We start from the raw sequence: 20,550 nt of genomic DNA on the forward strand, positions 1-20,550 counted from the left end.
GTGTGTCAACTTGGCTAGGCTGTGATTCCCAGTATTGTGTCATTGTCCTACCTTTTGTGATCTGATGTAATTTTCCTGTGATGTAAAGCCTAACCTCTATGATATTAATGGGGCAGGATTTGTGGCAGTTATATTAATGAGATAGAACACTATCTACAGGATTGGATTTTATCTTGAGTGAATCTCTTTTGAGCTATAAAAGAAGAGAGGAGAGGGACTTCATTGGCACCAAGCAAGAAGAGCCAGAAGCAGAGTACATCCTTTGGACCCAGGGTCCCTCTGCTGAGAAACTCCTAGACCAGGGGGAGATCAATGACAAGGACCTTCCCCCAGAGTTTACAGAGAGAGAAAGCCTTCCCCGGGAGCTGGTGCCCTGAATTCGGACTTCTAGCCTCCTAAACTGTGAGAGAATAAATTTGTTTGTTAAAGCCATCCGCTTGTGGTATTTCTGTCAGAGCAGCACTAGATAACTAGGGTATCTTTTCAGGAGAAAAACCAGAAGGCACAGCACAGGCCTTCCTAGACATCACATTAAGATATGCCATAGGTTAACGTTAATTAGCTCTAGCAGTCTAAACAAGATGATAACCAGCCTGCAGCTGAGAAGAACCTGGGGACTTTCTGACAAGGAAGACACAGCACTGCAACATCACAGAACGAAAGAGATTCCAGAAAGCCAAATGGCCCTCAACATCTGTCATGACACAGGAGTAAATTTACATGAAGTTAATGAAGCTGAAAGCTTCAAGACCCTCCCTTGCAAGGGACCCTTCCAAGGTCCTGTACCTAACTTTGTATTTGTAGTTTTATATTAGTTTTCTGAGAGACTTAACTAGGTGCCATCGAATCGACTCTGACTCATGGCGACCCCATGTGTGTCAGATTAGAATTGTGCTCCACAGGATTTTCAATGGCTGATTTTTCAGAAATAGATTGCAAGGACTTTCTTCCCAGGTACCCCTGCATGGGCCTGAACCTGCAACCTTCAGTTAGTAGCCAAGCATGTTAACCATTTGGACCACTCAGGGATTCCTTTCTTAAAGAATCCGTTACTGTTAAGTCGATTCAGACTCAAAGCGACCCTAAATATGACGGAGTAGAACTGCCCCACAGGGTTTCCAAGGCTGTAATCTTTATGGGGAGCAGACAACTACAACCTTCTCCTACAGGGTGGCTTGCAGGTTCAAACCACCAACCTTTTGGTTAGCAGCCAAGTGCTTAACCACTGTGCCAGTAGGGCTCCTTTTTCTTAAGAGACACCCAAACTGTAAATGCTTCAGGGTTCTACAAAAGCTGGATCTGTCCCCAACCTGAAGGTTCCTCGGGCATTTAAACGTAGTAAGACCAAAAGTGAACTCATTCTCTCTCTCCTCCTCCTTCCTCTACTCTCATCTCACCTCCATTTGATTAATGGCCTCACCGTCTCCCAAGTCAGAAGACGGAGTGCTGTTACTCCCTGCTCCCTCATCCACATCTGGCCATTCAACAGTCGAGTAAATTCTAGCTCCAGAAAAACTCTCTCGAGTCTGACCCTTTCCCTTTACCCCCTCATTCTTAAGGTTTGTTTGGGGACTCAGAGCTTTTTGCCCTGGCCCGCCTACCTCCAGTCTCTCCCTTTCTGATTCTGACTTCACTCAGATTTGACAGGGATGGTTCTAAAATACCCCACAATGGTTCCTCGGGTTTCCCAGCTTGAACACAGATTCCTCAGTATACAAGGCAGCTTTTCACAACGTGGTCAACTCCCAGAGGCTCCCTCCCAGCACCCTAGCTCTGAACCTCTCACCCTTCCCAGAACACCTCTGAACATGCTATTCTCCTGGGCTGTACCCTCCTCCCTACCCACTCCGACACCCTACACTCCCCATCAAGTGTGTTTATCCTTCAAAATCCAGCTCAAACGTCACGTCCCCGAAATCCTTCCTCATTGTCCCTGGTCAGCTGGTGGCCCCTTTCTCTGGGTTCACACAGCCCTTTGATCATTTGTGGAATTTAGCAGTTTTTTTTTCTACTAATGTTTATTTTATCTCCCAAGCTCGACTGGGCTCCCTATTCACCTTGGTCTCCTCTTTTTCTCACTATTTCGCTGTTGCGAGGTTCATTCATTCCCAAATACTTTCCATGCACAATCTTTACTTAGCCTTAAGTAAATCGATACCATACTGAAAGACAGGACTCTATGGTATAGTGGTTAAGAGAACAGGGCTCTAGAACTAAATGACCGGTTTGAATCCCGTTTTATGCTACTTACTAGCTGGGTGACTTTAAACAGCATTTACCTTTTTCTTTGTTCCTTGGTTTCCTCAACTATTAAATAAAAGTAACAAGTGAACAACTGTATCCACCTCACAGGGTTGTTACAAGGATTCCATGAGTAAACGGACATGAAGAACTTAGAACAATGCATGATATCTAGTACCAATAAATGTTAGCTATTCTGATGATGACCACAATGATGACAAGGATGACTGCAGAAGAAGAGGAGGAGAAGGAGGTTTTATTCAATGATCAATTATTTCCCCCACTCCACCATAAGTTCCTTCTAAAGGGCAGTGGAAATACCTGTTAAAAAACCAAACCCATTGCTGCTGAGTTGATTCCAACTCATAGCGATCCTATAGGACAGAGTAGAGCTGCCGTACAGAGTTTCCAAGGAGCGGCTGGTGGATTCAAACTGCCGACCTTTTGGTTAGCAGCTTTAAACTCTATCGTGCCTAGAAAAATACTGTGCACATAACATAGCTCAACAAGTGTTTCTGTGAAGTTTGTGTGAGTAATGAAGATGACAGTGTTGGTGTGCTAGAGGCTTAAACAAAGTTTAAGGTAAAGTTCTTCAAGCTCTGATTATTTAGTATGTTGTGATCTTGTTTCCAAACGCAAAGTAGGCCATCCTCTACCTCCCTAACCTCTGTGATCTCCGGACATCTTTTCCAACTCCTTTCCTGGGCCCTTCCGGGGCTCCTGGCTCTCTACATTCTGAACACTCTTCCGAGGAGACCACATCCACTTCCATGCCTTCGTTATCGGACATCCATGCTGGGATTCAAAACCACTTACTGCCCTAATAACTGTATCCAGCTGATCTACAGACGTCTCCATTTTGAGGTGCCAAACCTCAAACTCAGGAAGTCCCCATCTCCATCCAAACTCCCCACAACCAGCTCCTTTTATAATGGTTCCTCAACTCAGCAGACAGCCCCATAGAGGCACCCAAGGCAGAAAGGTGGACAACATCCTTGACTCCTCCCCCAACTGTCTGTTCTGCCAATTCTTTCATTTAATTATCTCGTAACTCCACAAGCTTCTCTCCGCCTCCGCTCAGACCACCATCGCCTGTCAGCCTGTGGCAACGAGCTCCTCACTACTGTCCCTGTCCTTAGGCTTCTTTCTCCAATTCATTATCCACGCTGCAGTCGGAGCAATCTTCCTAAAACATGAATCTGATCACATATCCTTGTTTAAAACCTTCAGTAAACGGCTCCCCGCTGGTATTAGAATGAAGTTCAAACAAGACCCAGCATGATCTGGTCCTTGTTTATGTCTCTAGCATTATTCACCAGTGTACCCCCACCACTGTCTTCCAGCCAGATAAGCCCTCTCCTCCCAGTCTTGTGGAATTACTAGCAGCTCCAAGAAGGTCTCAGCTCTCCCTCTCTGGGCCTTTGCTCCCTCTGCAGAAATGTCCCTCTCCTTCCGCTTCACCTGGTTAAATTCTTCTGCTCCATCAAGACTCAAGTTAGATGCCACCTCCTCCAGGAGCCTTTCTTGATTCTCCCAAAGTTGAGCTAGCCATGACAGGTCCTCTCGTGATACCTGTGTTTACCCCATCACAGCTCATACCATACTTGGGAGCTCTCCAGGCCCTCTGAGGGCAAGAACTGTGGCTTAGTCACCACAGTACCACCAGGCGGATATTTGAGAACTGAAGAAAAGATAAGAGGGAAGAAAAATTTCAGGGTTCGCTTCAACAATAAAGAAAGCATAGAGAAATCAGAATAATTTATAAGACAGATTCTTTGATGATGCTCTTATTTATTCATAAATCTACAGAACCTAAAGGGAATATCAAACAAATACATAAACAAGCAAGCTCTTCCTCAGATGGTGCATGAGGGTAGAACTAACATACAGGACTGCCACCAAGCCCACATCTTAGAATTCTACAAGCAAGCTCTCACCACAGAAATTCTACAAAGGCAGAACCTACTCAAGGAGAGAAAAGAAAAACCTATCAGCAGGCAATGAGCCCCATGTCGACCTTCTGCTTGAGTTCATAAATCACACCCACTTTAGTTTTCTAAGATATGTGTTTTTCCTCGGCAAGAAAACAAATCTTTATTGAAACACATCCTGGGAGAAGCCTTTGACTGCTCATTAACACTGGGGAAAAAGTAAAGTACCCCTTTATCCAATATTCCAGTAAAAAGTTGACAACAAAAATTATACACACACATAGACAAATACACACAGGCACAAGCACATTCACACATATACGTACTCCAAGACAAACTTCTACACACACCTATAAAATTTAGATAAGGAGGGAAATTATCTCCGGAATTCATATAATATATAAAAGAATAAGTAGAATTTACTCTTATTCTCTAAAGATACAGATATATTTCCTGCAGACATGAATTGTTTGGAAACTCTGGTAGCAACTCTGCTTATATTTCGCTGGGACTCATTTGTTAACAGAAACAGGATATACAAAAAATGTAGATTCAAATCAAGGTTACTCGAGGATGCAGCTGCCACACTGGAATTTTTCTTTCATCAAAATGCACCAGGGAGTCCATATAAAGGCAAGTTTGATCTACTTTACGAACAGGCTATTTCCCAAGGAAACAAGTTTACAAATACACTTAACTCCACACTAAAGCCCTAACCCTTAGCTCCTGAATCTTAACCAATGTACCTTATATTTTACTTAGTGACTTATATAGTTAAGCCTCTGTTAAAATTATCTTACAAATACAGACTTTATGTCTCTTTCTCCAAATTTCTTGTTTCCATTTTTACTGAATTGTAAAAATGGAACTGACAGCTGGATAAGAAATTTGTTTCTAAAATGGACATAGAAATTAAAGGCACAGAGCAGACAGTGCTAAACAAAGCCTACTATATAAAAGAACATGAAACACAGTAAAAGTAGCATCTCAAATCAGTAAGAAATGGATTATTCAATAAATGGGACTGGGAAAACTGAGTATTGGGGGTGGGGAGGGAACCAAGTCAAGGACTCAGCTAAACTATATATACCGAAATAAATTTTAGATCCATTAAAGCAGGGGTTGGCAAACGTTTTCTGTACAAAGCCAGCTAATAAATATTTAGGATTTGTAGGCCACGGGTCTCTGTTGTAACTACTCAACTCTGCCACTGTGAAAGTAACCATTACAGCTGCCACTGAGTTGACTCCGATTCATGGCAACCTTGTGTGTGTCAGAGTAGAACTGTGCTCCAAGAGGTCTTCAGTGGCTGACTTGGAAGTAGATCACCAGGCCTTTCTTCTGGGGCACCTCTGAAAGCAACCATGTTGTTGTCGTTAGATGCCGTCAAGTTGGTTCCGACTCATAGCAACTCTATGTACAAGAGAACAAAACACTGCCCGGTCCTGCACCATCCTCACAGTTGTTGTTATGCTTGAGCCCATTGTTGCAGCCACTGTGTCAATCCACCTCGTTAAGGATCTTCCTCTTTTTCACTGACCCTCTAATTTACCAGACATGATGTCCTTCTCCAGGGACTGGTCCTTCCTGATCACATGTCCAAAGTACGTGAGACGAAGTCTCACCATCCTTGCTTCCAAGGAGCATTCTGGCTGTATTTCTTCCAAGACAGATCTGTTGGTTCTTTTGGTAGTCCATGGGATACTCAATATTCTTCGCCAACACCATAATTCAAAGGTGTCAATTCTTCTTGGTCTACCTTCCTCATTGTCAAAGCAACTACAGACAATGCATAAAGAAATGAGTGTGGCTATGTTCCAATAAAACATTATTTACAAGGATGGGCGGCAGGCAAGATGTGGTCCACAGGCCATAGTCTGCTGACCCCTGAACTAAAAAGCCAAATAGCAAAGAAATAAATAAGCAAACAAATAAATCCCATAAGACAATATTGGGGAATGCCTGATCTTAGATTAGGCAAAAATTTCTAAGCACAAAAGTAATGAAAGAAATCATGGAGGAAGAGAAGATTATGCTTACCATATACATTTAAACTTCTTTTGGTAAAACAAATAAATATAGTAAAGACATCAGGCAAAACTAAAAGATACATGGGGAAATAACTGAAATGAATGTGACAAAGGATTTGGAGTTTGAAAGGTGTTATCTTTTGTCTCTCAAACTGGCAAAAAATGATGTGGGTGAGGATATATAAATTATACGCTAATATTCACTGCTGCTGGGAATTCAACTTAGATCAATCATCAAGTAATAAAATAATATGCCTTTAACGGATCTTTAAAAAATTCATTCTTGCCTTAACAATTTCACTTTTATGAATCAAGCCTATGCAAGTAATTATAGTTCACAGAAAGACTTTTTGGGTAAGGATGCCCTCTGTAAACTTAATCTATAAAAACCTCAATGCCTAACAACAGAGAAGTATTTAAGTAAATTCTGGCACATGCATACAATGTCATATTAAAATCATGCATTTGCATAAGCAGAAAAATATTAGAAAAAATACACTACATGTTAAGCAGTAATTATTTCTGGGCTGTAGGCTTATGGGTGATTTTTGTTTGTCTTTTTATTCCCTGTAGTCTCTAAATTATAGACAGTAATTATGTATTCTAAGTATGAAACACAGCAAATGTCACTTTTAAAAAGCAAAAAATGCCATTGCTTCTTACTAAGGCTGTGCGAGAAACGTTAAGCCAACAACTATAAGTATCTAAAAAGCAGGACTTGAACAACTGGACTAAACCAAAACTAAGAAGTTTCCTGAATACAATCAGAGCAGCAGGGGTGGGGATCTGGGGACCAAGCTTTCAGGGGACACCTAGGTCAACTGGCAAAACAAAGCTTATTAAGAAAATGTTCTGCATCCTACTTTGGTGAGTGGCATCTGGGGTCTTAAAAGCTTGCAAGTGGCCATCTAGATGCATCAATTGGTCCCAACCACCTGAAGTAAAGGCGAATGAAGAACACCAAAGACACAAGGAAAGTATTAGCCCAAGAGACAGAAAGGGCCACATAAACCAGAGACTTCATCAGCCTGAGACCAGAAGAACTACATGGTGCCCAGCTACCACCAATGACCGCCATGACAGGGAACACAACAGAGAGTCCCTGACGGAGCAGGAGAAAGGTGGGGTGCAGAACTCAAATTCTAGTAAGACCAGACTTAATAGTCTGACTGAGGCTGGAGGTACCCCGGAAAGCACAGCCCCCGGATTCTCTACCAGCCCAGAACTAAAACAATTTCTGATGCCAACTCTTCAGACAGGGATTGGCCTGGACCGTGGGACATAAAGTGATACTCGTGAGGAGTGTGCCTCTTAGCTCAAGTAGATACAAGAGACTAAACTGGCAGCTTCTGTCCGGAGGTGAGATGGGAAGGCTGAGAGGGTTAGGAGCTGGTTGAATGGACATGGGGAATCAGGGATGGAAAGGAGGAGTGTGCTGTCACAGTAAGGGGAGAGCAATTAGAGTCACATAACAATGTATGCATAAATTTTTGTATGGGAAAAAATAGAAACAAAAAGCAGGGCTTGAGCGAAGTAGTAACAGCTTCACTCATCTGCTTCTGCTTAGGATTCCTGCCGCTCCTTCCTTTTTAATGTCTATGAAATAGCTATACCAACCCTAAAAGGGTGAAGATCTCTCAGAACAAACACATTCCAGCCCCTAAGATGGAACATTCTGGAATTCTCTGGGGTGTTTAAGAATGCTAGCAGTTGTGCTTCCAGGAGCTGAGGCAAAATTAGTGATAATCTGAACCCCAGGCTGACTCTGTTACTTGCCTAAACATACAGCGATGGGAGCACTCGGTTCCGCAGGTAACCCTCTCAACAGCTTAACAGAGCAATGCCGCAATGAAGGCAAACAGCTTGAGGACACAAGGGGAGAAAACAAACCCTCTTGCGTCAATTTGTAAAAATCTCAAAGTGATCTTTCTGGAGGGGCAATCTGGCTCTCCAGAAATGTACTGTAGCAAAAACGAACTGTTATCAAGATCATTTAAAAAGTAAATATACTTTGACCCGCTATTCCAGTTTGAGAAATTTCTGCTGAGAAGACAATTTGACAAGTGTTTAAAGTACATCTGCAAGGATGTTTATCATGGTATTTTCAATCGGAAAGCAAACATGGAATAGTGGTATAAAAAAAGAAACAAAAAACACCGTTGCCACTGAGTCGGCTCCAATTCATAGTGATCTCATATGTTACAGAGCAGAACTGCTTCAGGGGGTTTTCCTGATTATAATCTTTACGGAAGCAGATCACCAGGCATGTCTTCAACAGAGCTGCTGAGTGAGTTTGAACCACCATCCTCTAAGGTAGCAGCCAACTGGTACCTCTTGCACCACCAAGGCTCCTATAATGGATACAGGTTAAATAAAATACACCACACCCATACAATGAAATCAAGTCATTAAGAATGAGACATAGGTGTATATTTACTGACATGGAAAGATGCTTGTGATATATTGTGGGGTCTTTTTAAAGTGAGTTATAAGACTATATAATAACTTTCTTGTTATACTTTTTTTATGAACAGCACTACACACGTGTGAAATTCTGGAAGATTTTGTTAACTCGGTAGTTATCTCTGTGTAGTGGACATGACAAGCTTAATTTCTACAATAACTGTGTATTACTTTGCTTATTATTTCATAAATGTTAAAATAAATGAATCTCACTGACAAGCAAGATGGACAGTTTAGGAAAGTGTCAGGGAACAGTCCAGTCTCTAGCTAGCTTGCTTTGGCTGCATTCACAAACGCACCATCAAAGGAGCAGTGCAGCCTCAGCTAGGATGCAGGAAATGAATCTAGAAATCAGAGCAGACTGTTCCTGGAAAACATCAGCCCAGGTTATTGCTGTGATTAAAATAAATAACAAAATTCATTAGGAAGGATAACAGAAACAAAATAGAAAACACAGTCAACCTACAAAGCCAGTGTTGTGTTTTCCTTACATCTTTCAAGGCAGATTAACAAAGTGAGAAAAAGTTACGAGAACAACTACAATTATCAAGATCCACCTTTCACTTTTCCCAACTGCTGCAAGCTGATAAGTATCACACGTAACACTGATCATTTACCACTTATCATTTATTTCACCACTTACCCTACTTCCACCACATCCCAGCCATCCCCACACATCCACACAAGCAGGCCTGGGGGCTCTTTGAGCCAGAGCTCACAGGGCCTTTGACTTCATTCTCTTTGCACAGCACACATATTCAATCAATTACTGTTAAATTTAAGTATATAATAAATCAAAGGACTTTCATAACCAATAGGTTTTTAAATTAGGAAAGAGTGTGCAGCCTGGAAAGACTAAAGTGAACTGAGAGATTCTACACAGCAATGAGGCTGGGAACATGTTGAACAAGTCTGCCAACTCTTCTGACAGCAGAACTACGAAAAACTTCCAAGTCTTAAGGTGATGAGACAACAAAAAGATTAAATATTAATTTTACAGTGGGTAAAATCATAGCTACACTATTCCAAGATGCCCCAAAAGTAACCTATAAACATTTTCCAAAGAGTTTTAGATAAAATAATGAATAAAAGCTCTAAATCAGTTACTAAAGGGAACGTGGGAGATTTCTAGAGATTCACAAACATTTTGAGGCCAACAAAATGGATCAAAACTTCCATAAAATGTGGGCAAATATATTTTAGAGAGGAAACAGAAAGCACTGACTATAGCTTTAAAAAAAATCTATAAGATGGACTTCAATTAAAATTTAAAACTTGTGCTCATCAAAAACACTGAAATAAATAGGCAAACCACAAGCTGTGAGACAATATTCACAGCACATAATCTGACAAAGGACTCATATCTAGAATATGAAAAGATGCTCCACGTCATTAGTTATCAGCGAAATGCACAGTAAGACCACCATGAGATATTACCACCCACCCACTAAAAAACCAAACCCGCTGCCATCGAGTCGATTCCAACTCATAGTGATCCTACAGGTCAGAGCAGAACTGCCCCACAGTGTTTCCAAGGAGCAGCTGGTGGATTCCAATTGTCGACATATTGGTGAGCAGCTGAGCTCTTAACCACCGTACCACCAGGGCTCCACACACCCACTAGGATGGCTAAAATTTAAAAAACTGACCATGCTAAGTGTTTTAAAGGCTATGGAGCAACAGAAACTCTCCTGCGTTACTGGTGGGCATGTAAAATGGCACAACCACTTCGGAAAAACGTTGGCGGTTTTTTTAAAAAGCTAAGCATACATCTCCCATAAAACAAAAAACCAAACCAAACCCACTGCTGTGGAGTCGATTCCTACTCATAGTGACCCAGCAATTCCACGCCCGGGTATTTATCCAAGGGAACTGAAAACAGATGTCCACCAAAAGCCTTGCGGAAGAATTTTCATAGCAGCTTTATTTGTAATAGCGAAAACTGGAAATATTACCACCACCAGATAATGAGACTTATCAACAGCACGTGCCTCTTGATAAGAAGCACTGAGAAAGGCACAACATCACCTGTGTGGTGTTTTTGCCAAAATGACAAAACCTGAATGTAATCCTGAGGGAACATCGGATACACCCAATTAAGACACCTTCTACAAAATAACGGGCCAGTACTCTTCAAAAGCATCAAGGTCATGAAAGACAAAACAAAGACTGAGCAACTGCCCCAACCGGGCGGAGACTCAGGAGCCCCTGGGTAGCGCAGACAGTTAAGGACTAGACTACTAACCCAAAGGCTGACGGTTCAAACCCACCCAGAGGCACCGCAAAAGTAAGGTCTGGTGATCTGCTTCCGAAAGGTCACAGCCTTGAAAACCCTATGGAGCACAGTACTACTTTGCACACTTGATAACTAATTTAGTAACTAATAATAACCAGAACAAGGACACGTGACAAGTAAACATAATGTGGGATTCTGGACTGGATTCTGAACCAGAAAAAGGTATTAGTGTAACAACTAGCAAGAACTGCATAAGATTTGTAGTTTAGCTAATAATAACACATCAATGTTGATTTCATAATTTTGAAAATTGTTCTATGGTTATGTTCTAGGTTACTATTTGGGAAAGCCAGTGCAGTGGTTAAGAGCTCAGGATGCTAACCAAAAGGTCAGCAGTGTGAATCCACCAGTCGCTCCTTGGAAACCCTATGGGGGCAGTTCTACCCTGCTCTATACGGTTGCTATGAGTCAGAATTGACTCGACGGCAATGGGTTAGGTTTTGGTTTGGATGAGAGGTATACAGGAATTCTTCCTACTATTTTGGTAGCTTTTTTGAAAGTCTGAAATTATTTCAAAACAAAAGTTGAAAATACTGGGGAACAGTCCATCTGTCCATCAGCAGGAGAGCAGATAAACGAACAGTGCTACACTCATAAAGTAGAACGCTACTCAACAGTACGGATGAATGAACTATGATACACATTATAACATGGCTAAATCTCAAAAACATTACACTGGGCAAAGGAAGCCAGATGCAAACGAGTCCATCTAGGTGAAGTTCTAGAATAGGCAAAACTACTCTGGAAGAAATCAGATCAGCGGTTGCTTCTGAGGGGTGTGGGGAAGGATTTACTGGGCAGAGGCATGAGGCAACCTTCTGGTTGATGGAAATATCCTGTGTTTTGGAATGAGTACAGTTATGGTTACTGACCAAACTATACACTTAAGATGCGTACTTAAGGTGAACTACGTTGTGGTGGTGGTTACGTGCCGTCGAGTCAGTTCCGACTCATAGCGACCCTATGTACAATAGGATGCCCGCTCCTGTGCCATCCTCACCATCTTTGCTATGATTGAGCCCATTGTTGTAGCCACTGTGTCAGTCCATCTCGTTGAGGGTCTTCCTCTTTCTCACTGACCCTAGTCTGAATCGACTCAACAGCAACGCGTTTGATTTCTCTGGTTTTGGTGTCTACTTTGCCAGGCATGATGTTCTTCTCCAGGGACTGGTCCTCCTGATAACGTGTCCAGTGTACATGAACTATGAAAGGTGAACTATAGGTAAGTTAGATTTTAAAATTAAAAAAAAAAAGAATGGGAGTAGATTTGTATCAGCTAGAGTAACTGTTTTACTATATAAGGTATGATACCTTTTGAGAAAAAAAATTAAACCTTTCTTGAAAATTGAAAAAAAAAAAAACCAAATTAAACAATCCCCATAAAAGCTCTTTATTGCCACTGTCTGAAAAATACCATTGGGCTACACTTACTGCAATTGGGGCTAGTAGAATATTTCCAGAGTTTCATTACAAACTATACCTCTAAGGAAAATGACAAAGAGGGATTTTCTCCTAGTTGCAGTTCTAATTTAACGCCACATCTTCCTTCATTAGCTCCCTCCCACCTCCAAGTCCCAAACTGGAGAGTCACTCCTGGTAATGCTAATTATTATAAAATTAAGATTGTTTCCTGAATGAGCTGAACTAATAAATTCAATTAATTAGAAAAGGGAAATCCTTTAAGAAAAATCTATACAGAGAAATAAACTCTCTCCCGACTCAGTCCTGCCCCTCCACTGCGGTAGAATTACTAGTCAAAATTTAACTGTGGTATACTGGAAATTTGGAGTCCCTGTGTGGTGCAAATGGTTAAAGTACTCAGCTGCTAATCAAAAGGTTGGAGGTTTGAGTCCACCCAGAGGTGCCTTGAAAGAAAAGCCTGGCGATCTACTTCCAAAAAATCAGCCACTGAATACCCTATGGAGCACAGTTATACTCTGACATACATGGAATCAACTCAACAGCAACTGATTTTTTTTTAATACTTGAAATTCAGTCTGTCAGTCCACAATGTGCTAGATAAGCCCATTTCCCTGTGTACCCGCCCACCATGGGGATGATTCGCTCTATTTAAATATAAAGAGAACCCTCCCTTCACAGTACACAGTACTTGGGAAGCCAGCACAACATGTACAAGGCAAGGTCATGGAAGCTCCATATACTCATCCAAATTCCCTGAGGGACCAAATTACTGGGCTGAGGGCTGTGGGGACCATGGTCTCAGGGAACATCTAGCTCAACTGGCATAACATGGTTTATAGAGAATATCTTCTACATTCTACCTTGGTGAGTAGCGTTTGGGGTCTTAAAAGCCTGTGAGTGGCCATCTAAGATATTCCACTGGTCTGACCCCTTCAGGAGCAAGGGAGAATGAAGAAAACCAAAGACACAAGGGAAAGATTAGTCCAAAGGACTAATGGACCACAGCTACCATGGCCTCCATCAGACTGAGTCTAGAACAACTAGATGGTGCCCGGCTACCACCAGTGACTGCTCTGACAGGGATCACAATAGAGGGTCCCAGACAGAGCTGGAGAAAAACGGAGAACAAAATTCTAACTCACAAAAAAAGACCAGACTTACTGGCCTGACAGAGACTGGAAGAAAACCTGGAGAATATGGCCCCAAGATACCCTTTTAGCACAGTAATGAAGTCACTCCAGAGGTTCACTCTTCATCCAAAGATTAGGCCCGTAAAACAAAACGAGACTAAAGGGGCACACCAGCCCAGGGGCAAGGACTAGAAGGCAGGAGGGGACAGGAAAGCTGGTAATAGGGAACCCAAGGTCAAGAAGGGAGAGTGCTGACATGTCGTGGGGTTGTTAACCAATGTCACAAAACAATATGTGTACTAACTGTTTCATGAGAAGCTAGTTTGTTCTGTAAACCTTCATCTAAAGTACAATTAAAAAAAAAAAGAACCTTCCCTTCCCAAAACAGACTGCACAATCCCAGTCTTACACAGAGCTAAAATCTGCACTCACAGCATCTGTGCTTTACTTCAGAGCCATCCTTAAAGATAAGGGAGCTTTTTATTCACTGTATAGTTCTCTATTTGCTTGTTAATCTATACCCTGCCTTGTTCCTAAAGGATTTAAAATGATTTACATAAGTACATACAAAATAAGATTACAAAGTATTTTAATAAGCAGATGAGGAAAACCAGGCTATGATAAAAGGATAATATAGGAAAATAAAGGAGGCCCCAAATTTAAGCGTAATATAAAAAAAAATTCATTTTGAAAGACTAGGTCATATGTTTGGAACTAAGTTTTCTAATAGTCAACTCAAGAGGTGGCTGAGATCAGTTACATGAAACACAATATACATAATAAAAACAAAGCAGTTCCTCAGGAAAAGCATAACTATTCCCGATACTGAGAGAAGAAATTTCTTCCAAGGTTCCTCATAAAGGAGACACTGAAAAATAGAAATACTGATAATGATAACACTAGCTAGCACTCAGCACTTACGTGCTAGACGCTGTCTGAAAAACTTTAGATATATCCACTCGTTTCATAACTCTATGAGCAGGCACTGTCATTATCCACGTGTAACAGAGAAGGTAGCTGAAAAATGGAACAGTTAAGTAAACTGCCCAAAGTCACATGGCTGTTAAGCTGTGGCTCTGGGATTCAAACCCAAAGGGTGTCCCCACAGAGTTGCACTTTCAACCACTATGCTAGACAGCCTCTCAAAACGAGCAATGCCCTCAACAATATCCTTATAGTAGATGTCACTTTCCTAAGGACGTTTCTTATGATGTTCTTCAGTGTCAGCGAAGATAAAAACACTGAAGCTCCATTCAGGAGAAGAAATTTCACTGAGGCAAAACCGAGGCAGGCCAGGCCCGTGGGTCTCTAACTGACGGGCAGATGGTTAAGATATTCAAAGTCTCAAGAAGAACGGTGGATGGACCTCCAGCCCCTTAGGCTCCCCTCTGTGAATATGACTTTCCCTCCACAGAGGTTTGGTAAGTACTGTGGGGCGCGGGGGGGGGGGGGCGGTTCTGCTCTATGAGGAGCAGGTGAAGTCCAGCCCTCTCACCTGAGGCAGATCCCCAGGCTAGAGCAGTCACCTGAGCTGGAGCCAGGATAGTCACCCTCCCACCAAGGCTGAGGAGCCTGATGAGGACCTATGTGTGCCTAAAGAGGGCAGCTCCCTCTGCATGCAGATGCCCCAAAAGAGCGCCAGTGGGCCAGGCTCCCTTAAGAGAGGGTCTGAGGGGCTCAAAAGACATTTAAAAAAAAAAAAAGCTGCCGTTGTGTCAGCTCTGACTCATAGTGACCCCATGTGTGTCAGAGCAGAACTGTGCTCCATAGGGTTTACAGTGGCTGATTTTTTGGAAACAGATCACTAGACCTTTCTTCCAAGGTGCCTCTGGGTGGACTCGAACCTCTAACCTTTTTGTTAGCAACTGAGCACATTAATCATTTGTACCAAAGGACAATACCAAACCAAAACCAAACCCACTATCATCGAACTGAGTCTGACCCATAGCAACCCTATAGGAAGGACAGAGTAGAACTGCCCCACAGGGTTTCCAGGGAGTGGCTGGTGGATTCCAACTGCCGACCTTTTGATTAGCAGCCAAACACTTAACTACTGCACCACCAGAGCTCCCCCAAATTCCTATACCATGGAATAGGGCCCAATAGCTAAGCTCGATAATATCCAAAGACAGAACAAGAAATTGTCAATTGTGGCCATAGCAAACCCATGCAATATTTAGACTTGAACCCCAGGACAAAAAGACTGGAAAGTATAATTCTAGGTAGCTGAATAAGTGAAGAGGCTGGGAGAAATTATCAAAGATGAGCTAGATATTGTTTGGGTGAAACCACCAAAAATTTTTTTCTTATAGACTTTGGAATAATAGTGATTATAACCTATCTTCTCAGTAGCTATTGGCTAGCTTCTCCAAGTTCAAGTTCAGGACAGTGAAACTATATTTCATCCGAATTCATTCCATTTATTGACAGTTTACTATAAGCCAGGCACTGTTCTAGTAGTTAGGGACACAGTGATGAATAAAACAGACAAAAATCCCTGCTGTCATAAAACTTTGTTACATTTATTACTATAACTACACTTATTAGTACTAATTACTGCTACTATAGAAAAACCAAACCAAACTCGTTGCTGTCGAGTTGATTCCAACTCACAGCAACCCTACTGGGTAGAAATGCCCCATAGTCTGCTTCTGCCTCTGTAAAGATTACCCATTGTGCTGAGTTGATTCTGATTCATAGTGACCCTACAGGACAGGGTAGAAGTGCCCCATAGGAGCGGTGGTGGCGCAGTGGTTAAGAACTCGGCTGCTAACCAAAAGGTCAGCAGTTGGAATCCACCTGCCACTCCTTGGAAACCCTGTGGGGCAGTTCTACTCTGTCCTGTAGGGTTGCTATGAATCAGGATCCACTCAACACAAGGGGTAATCTTCACAGAAGCAGATCACCACACCCTTCTCCCAGGCAGCAGCTGGTGGGTTCGAATGGCTGACCTTTCAGCTAGCAGCCAAGCGCCTGTACTGAAGCCAACATTCCTGAGGAACAGTGTGCCGGATGGAGATGAGCAGTGACGACATGAAGGCAGCGAAGCAGGAGGGGCACGCTGAGGGTGTGGAAAGAGTGAACAGGCCAGTCAGAGAAACCTCACCGAGAAGGTGAGATGTGACAAAGACCTGAGTGAGCTCAAGGAATGAACTGTGTAAACACCTTCATAAAGGCTGTTCCAGGAAGAGAGAAGAGAAGGCTGTCTGTGTGGCTGCAGCAAAGTGAGGAACAAGGAGAAGAGAAGAGAGAAGTCAATGGGGGCAGGAGGTGCCGGGGCGCGGTGACGGGGCCAGATCTGGAAGGCTTTACAAGGCCACTGTAAGGATTCTGGATTTGACTATGCGCTGCTGAAGGGTTCTGAGCAGAGGCGTGGCAAGGTCTGGCTTTGTTTTTGAAGGACCGCTCTAGCTGGGGTGTGGAGAAGAGACCATGGAGGCCAGGACAGAAGCAGGGAGACGGGGTCTTTCCATTCAGCAGCACTTTCGTCACCTGCACGTACCGTGATGTCATCTGCCTCTGCTGCTGGGCAGAGAGGGTGAGACACAATGCACAGGAGTCCCAGCGCGCTGTAAAAGCCCCCGGCCAAAAACAAAGCCCCCGGCAGGGTAATACTATTCCTCGTGAAAAGAATAATAAAATAAAAATAAGCGTAATCTCTTAAAGGCAGGTTATCCAAATTCAGGTCAGTCTGGCCTGAGGGAGCAGAAGCTTGACTGCAAGTAGTGGCCCACGTAGGTGCTAGGGGCCGTCGGGGTTATGGGCTGTACTGTCCGAGGGAACAGAACGCCACAATGAGCTGGCCCTTCTAACTCTGATAGTTACTCTCAAAAGCATGTCCCAAAATACATTAGAGTTTAAAATATTGAACAGTTAATATAGCACCACTTAAGTCCCATACGCACACACAACACTGACTTCCAAAATGCCTCTGATGCTTCGAGAGACACTCTCTCCTTTCCTTCCTCCCAAGCATTTTAAGTGTTAATGTCACACAAGCCCCTCCACAAAATGCACCCTCTCTGCAGGCTCCTGCAAGGCTGAGACAACCCAGTCCCATCCCCAGGTATGTGTGGCACACCACCACAGGCTCACAATCTGGGGTGGCAGCCTCACAACCGGGGAAGGGCTCAGGGTTCCTGCACGCAACGCTGCGGTACCCAGGGGCTGCTGGCAAGACCCACACACAGCAACTCTCACATGTATTATTCTCCATCGTTCCGATACAAATGGCAATAGGAACAGAAGGGTAAAGGCAAGGTGTCCTGAGGGAGGAGGCAGCCAAGACGCAGCTTCCTCAGAAGCTTGGTAGGTGCGAGAAGGCCCTCGGGAGGCACACCCATCTGAGCCTCTCTACCTCCTTGTGTGCGGAAAAGGCAGAGAGAACACACAGGCGTCGTGTCCAATTAAGCTTCCTTTCACTCTCAAAAGCCTTCCCCACAAAACACTGCAAACAGTTGGATTTTTTAAAAAGAATAATACTGTAAAGATGTTTCCCAAGCCCACACAGTTTTCTTCCATGCTCCCTTTAAGTTTCTCCCCCTGAATGGTAGCACTGCCTGTAAGCCATTAGTAAGAAAAACCTAGCCAAGTAAGAGGGGCTGAATAATTCACCAAACTGCTAGAGAATCCAGATACATAATATCCTAAATACACACTTGGCCAAGTAATAGCAAGATCATGTAAGTTCATAAAGCTAACTTAAAAAAAAAAAAAACATTCTGCAATAGAATATCTTACTAAAGCCCCTCTCTGTGTGTTTGTCTCTGATGGATACACAGCATTCTCATACAAACAGGCACCTAATAATTCAAACTGGAGGCCACCAATTCCCCATTTTTACACACAGACTATGCACATACAAGTACGCTGAAATAAGTAAATATATAAATGTATTTGCTTTACAGGTAAAGACTGGTTTATTCAAACACTATTCAACTGCTTGTCAATTAAGCAAGACAACATTTACCAGAGAGGAGGAGATCAATAGTTCTGAATCTTCTTTTGTCCAATTGTATGCTGTATATTCAAGGACATTATTCTCTCCTTGCTGTTTGCACATATAAGCACAGTTCCTTTCAAACACGGTGTGGATGCCTTTGAACAGAATCACACTAGTAGTGCAACCCATCCCCAAGGCGTGGATGTTCGGATTTCCAGCAATCTCTACTTCATTTCCACATCACTTCTGGGGCTCTTCAGAAACAGTCTCCCACTGTACCATCTTCAAGACAAGCAGTCACTGGTACCGTGACAGAAGGAAGCTCCGAGCTGCCGCACTAGAATCGTCTCCCTGCCCAACAGCCTGACAAAAATCCAGGCTCGGAGTGTAAGACAGGAGGGGTGGTGCAAAAACAAGATGACACACCTCGGATGCACCAAAACCTTTAAAGTGTCGTTTTTCCAACAGAGAGCTTCACTGTTCACACCAATGCACAAGCCAGCAGAAGATTTACGTGGGTTACTGGAAAACTGCCGGCTCCAGTGATCTGCCTGGGATTGTTCTGAATCTCAGAACCTGCCCAAAATGAAAGAGACAGTGCCAGACAGCCACCCTGCTGCAGAAGCTGCTGGGAGGCACAAAGCGTGCTCATCAGCTGCAAGAAATCCCTCTCCCAGAATGCTCAGCCTGGCATTTATATTAGCAAACATCTCTCTCCCTGACCTAAATATGCTGTTTGTTTAATCCTGCATCAGCGAGAAATAGAGAAGGAAAAAGAATCCAAAAACGAGTGAAATCATTCAGGTGACTGCTGCTATGGAAACACCGGAAAGCTCACTTCAAACAACCTTTTGCATGTATGGGCAACAGCTTGCTGATCGCAAACCACAAGGGAGCACAGAATTGCTGTGTCAATCTTGACTCCTGCCCACCTCCACTCTGTCTTTGCTAGGGAGATGGCTTGCAAGTTTGTACTGCTTAAAAGGATTCTCCCATGAGAACATGGCTAACAGGCTACCTGTTCAGTGCGACACATGCTTTCTGAAGCTGCATTCCAAGCCCTGCAGTTAACATCGTTATTGTTTTCAGTGCCTGAGGAACCCGGTCTCTCCATCAAAGACTGAGCTCAGTGAGGCTACACTACATTTATGAGAATCTTTGAGAATGACTAACAGTGAAGCTTGTGGTTGATAGAATACCCAGCTGACTCTTGCCATTTTCCTTCCTTAAAAAATGAAAAGCTAACTACATAAAGAGACCATGATGAACACGCAAGGAAACCCCTCCCACCCACAACCACCGTCTAGGGAAAAGTTACTGCTCTTATATTACTGCTCTTATATGATCTGTTGTGATGTTATTCTGTATTTCACAAGGTAACAGACAGTATTCAGTTTCTACCTATAGATTTCAAAGTCAGAGTGAATTATAATGATGGAGTGCCTGGGGGATGGTAAGAGAAACTCGTGTAACAGATTTTTTTTTTTTGGTAGACTTTTAGAGACTATCATCCAGTCTCATAAGCCCAAAATTTCTGTTTTCTACAGTGAGTTTAGCCGTAAGGTCCCACAGAAAAGCGAAAATCTAGGTTTAGAGTCTCTCTGCATTTTTATGTGAAGTATATCTAATAGTCACCTGAGATCAAAAGACTGGTGATACTGGCCCACATGCACAAAAAAGGGCATTCTATGTGGGCCAGGACATTCTGCTTCAGAACAAAGATTCTGTTTAAATAGAGCTATATGGTTCAAGGGAGCCCTGGTGGTGTAGTGGTTAAGAGCCTGGCTGCTAACCAAAAGGTTGATAGTTCGAATCCACCAGCCGCTCCTTGGAAACCCTATGGGGCGGTTCTACTCTGTTCTACAGGGTCACTATGAGTCGGAATCAACTAGAGAATGGGTTTATATGGTTCAAGATTACACTCAAGTTCTGACATCAGAAGAGCTAGGTCTTCATGTGATATCAAAATATGTTAGGGAGTGAATAAAATAATGTAGAAGCTCATCTACACAGAAACTGAATATTGGAGACTGTACAACACTAAACGCACAGTCAAACTGTCTGCATTGAGAATTCAGAAAATCAACCAATTAAC

General features: G+C 42.9%; 1 protein-coding gene across 12 annotated transcripts in view; it reads right to left on the reverse strand.

The window, feature by feature from the left end:
• DOCK9 (dedicator of cytokinesis 9) overlaps positions 1-20,550 on the reverse strand; it is a 333,393-nt gene that overhangs the window by 234,396 nt on the left and 78,447 nt on the right. For 6 of the 12 annotated variants that reach the window (XM_023740322.1, XM_023740319.1, XM_023740320.1 and 3 more), the window contains exon 1: positions 18,483-18,935. The exons of 5 other annotated variants lie outside the window; for them this stretch is intronic. In XM_023740322.1, coding sequence (XP_023596090.1) covers positions 18,483-18,644 — 162 coding nt within the window. In that variant the 5' untranslated portion in view covers positions 18,645-18,935. Of the gene's footprint in view, positions 1-18,482; positions 18,936-20,550 lie in introns of those variants that run through there. One more of the 12 variants, XM_023740327.1, reaches the window with a different exon arrangement.

Source organism: Trichechus manatus, unplaced genomic scaffold (assembly GCF_000243295.1).
Source record: "Trichechus manatus latirostris isolate Lorelei unplaced genomic scaffold, TriManLat1.0 scaffold00153, whole genome shotgun sequence".
NCBI classification, from domain to species: domain Eukaryota; kingdom Metazoa; phylum Chordata; class Mammalia; order Sirenia; family Trichechidae; genus Trichechus; species Trichechus manatus.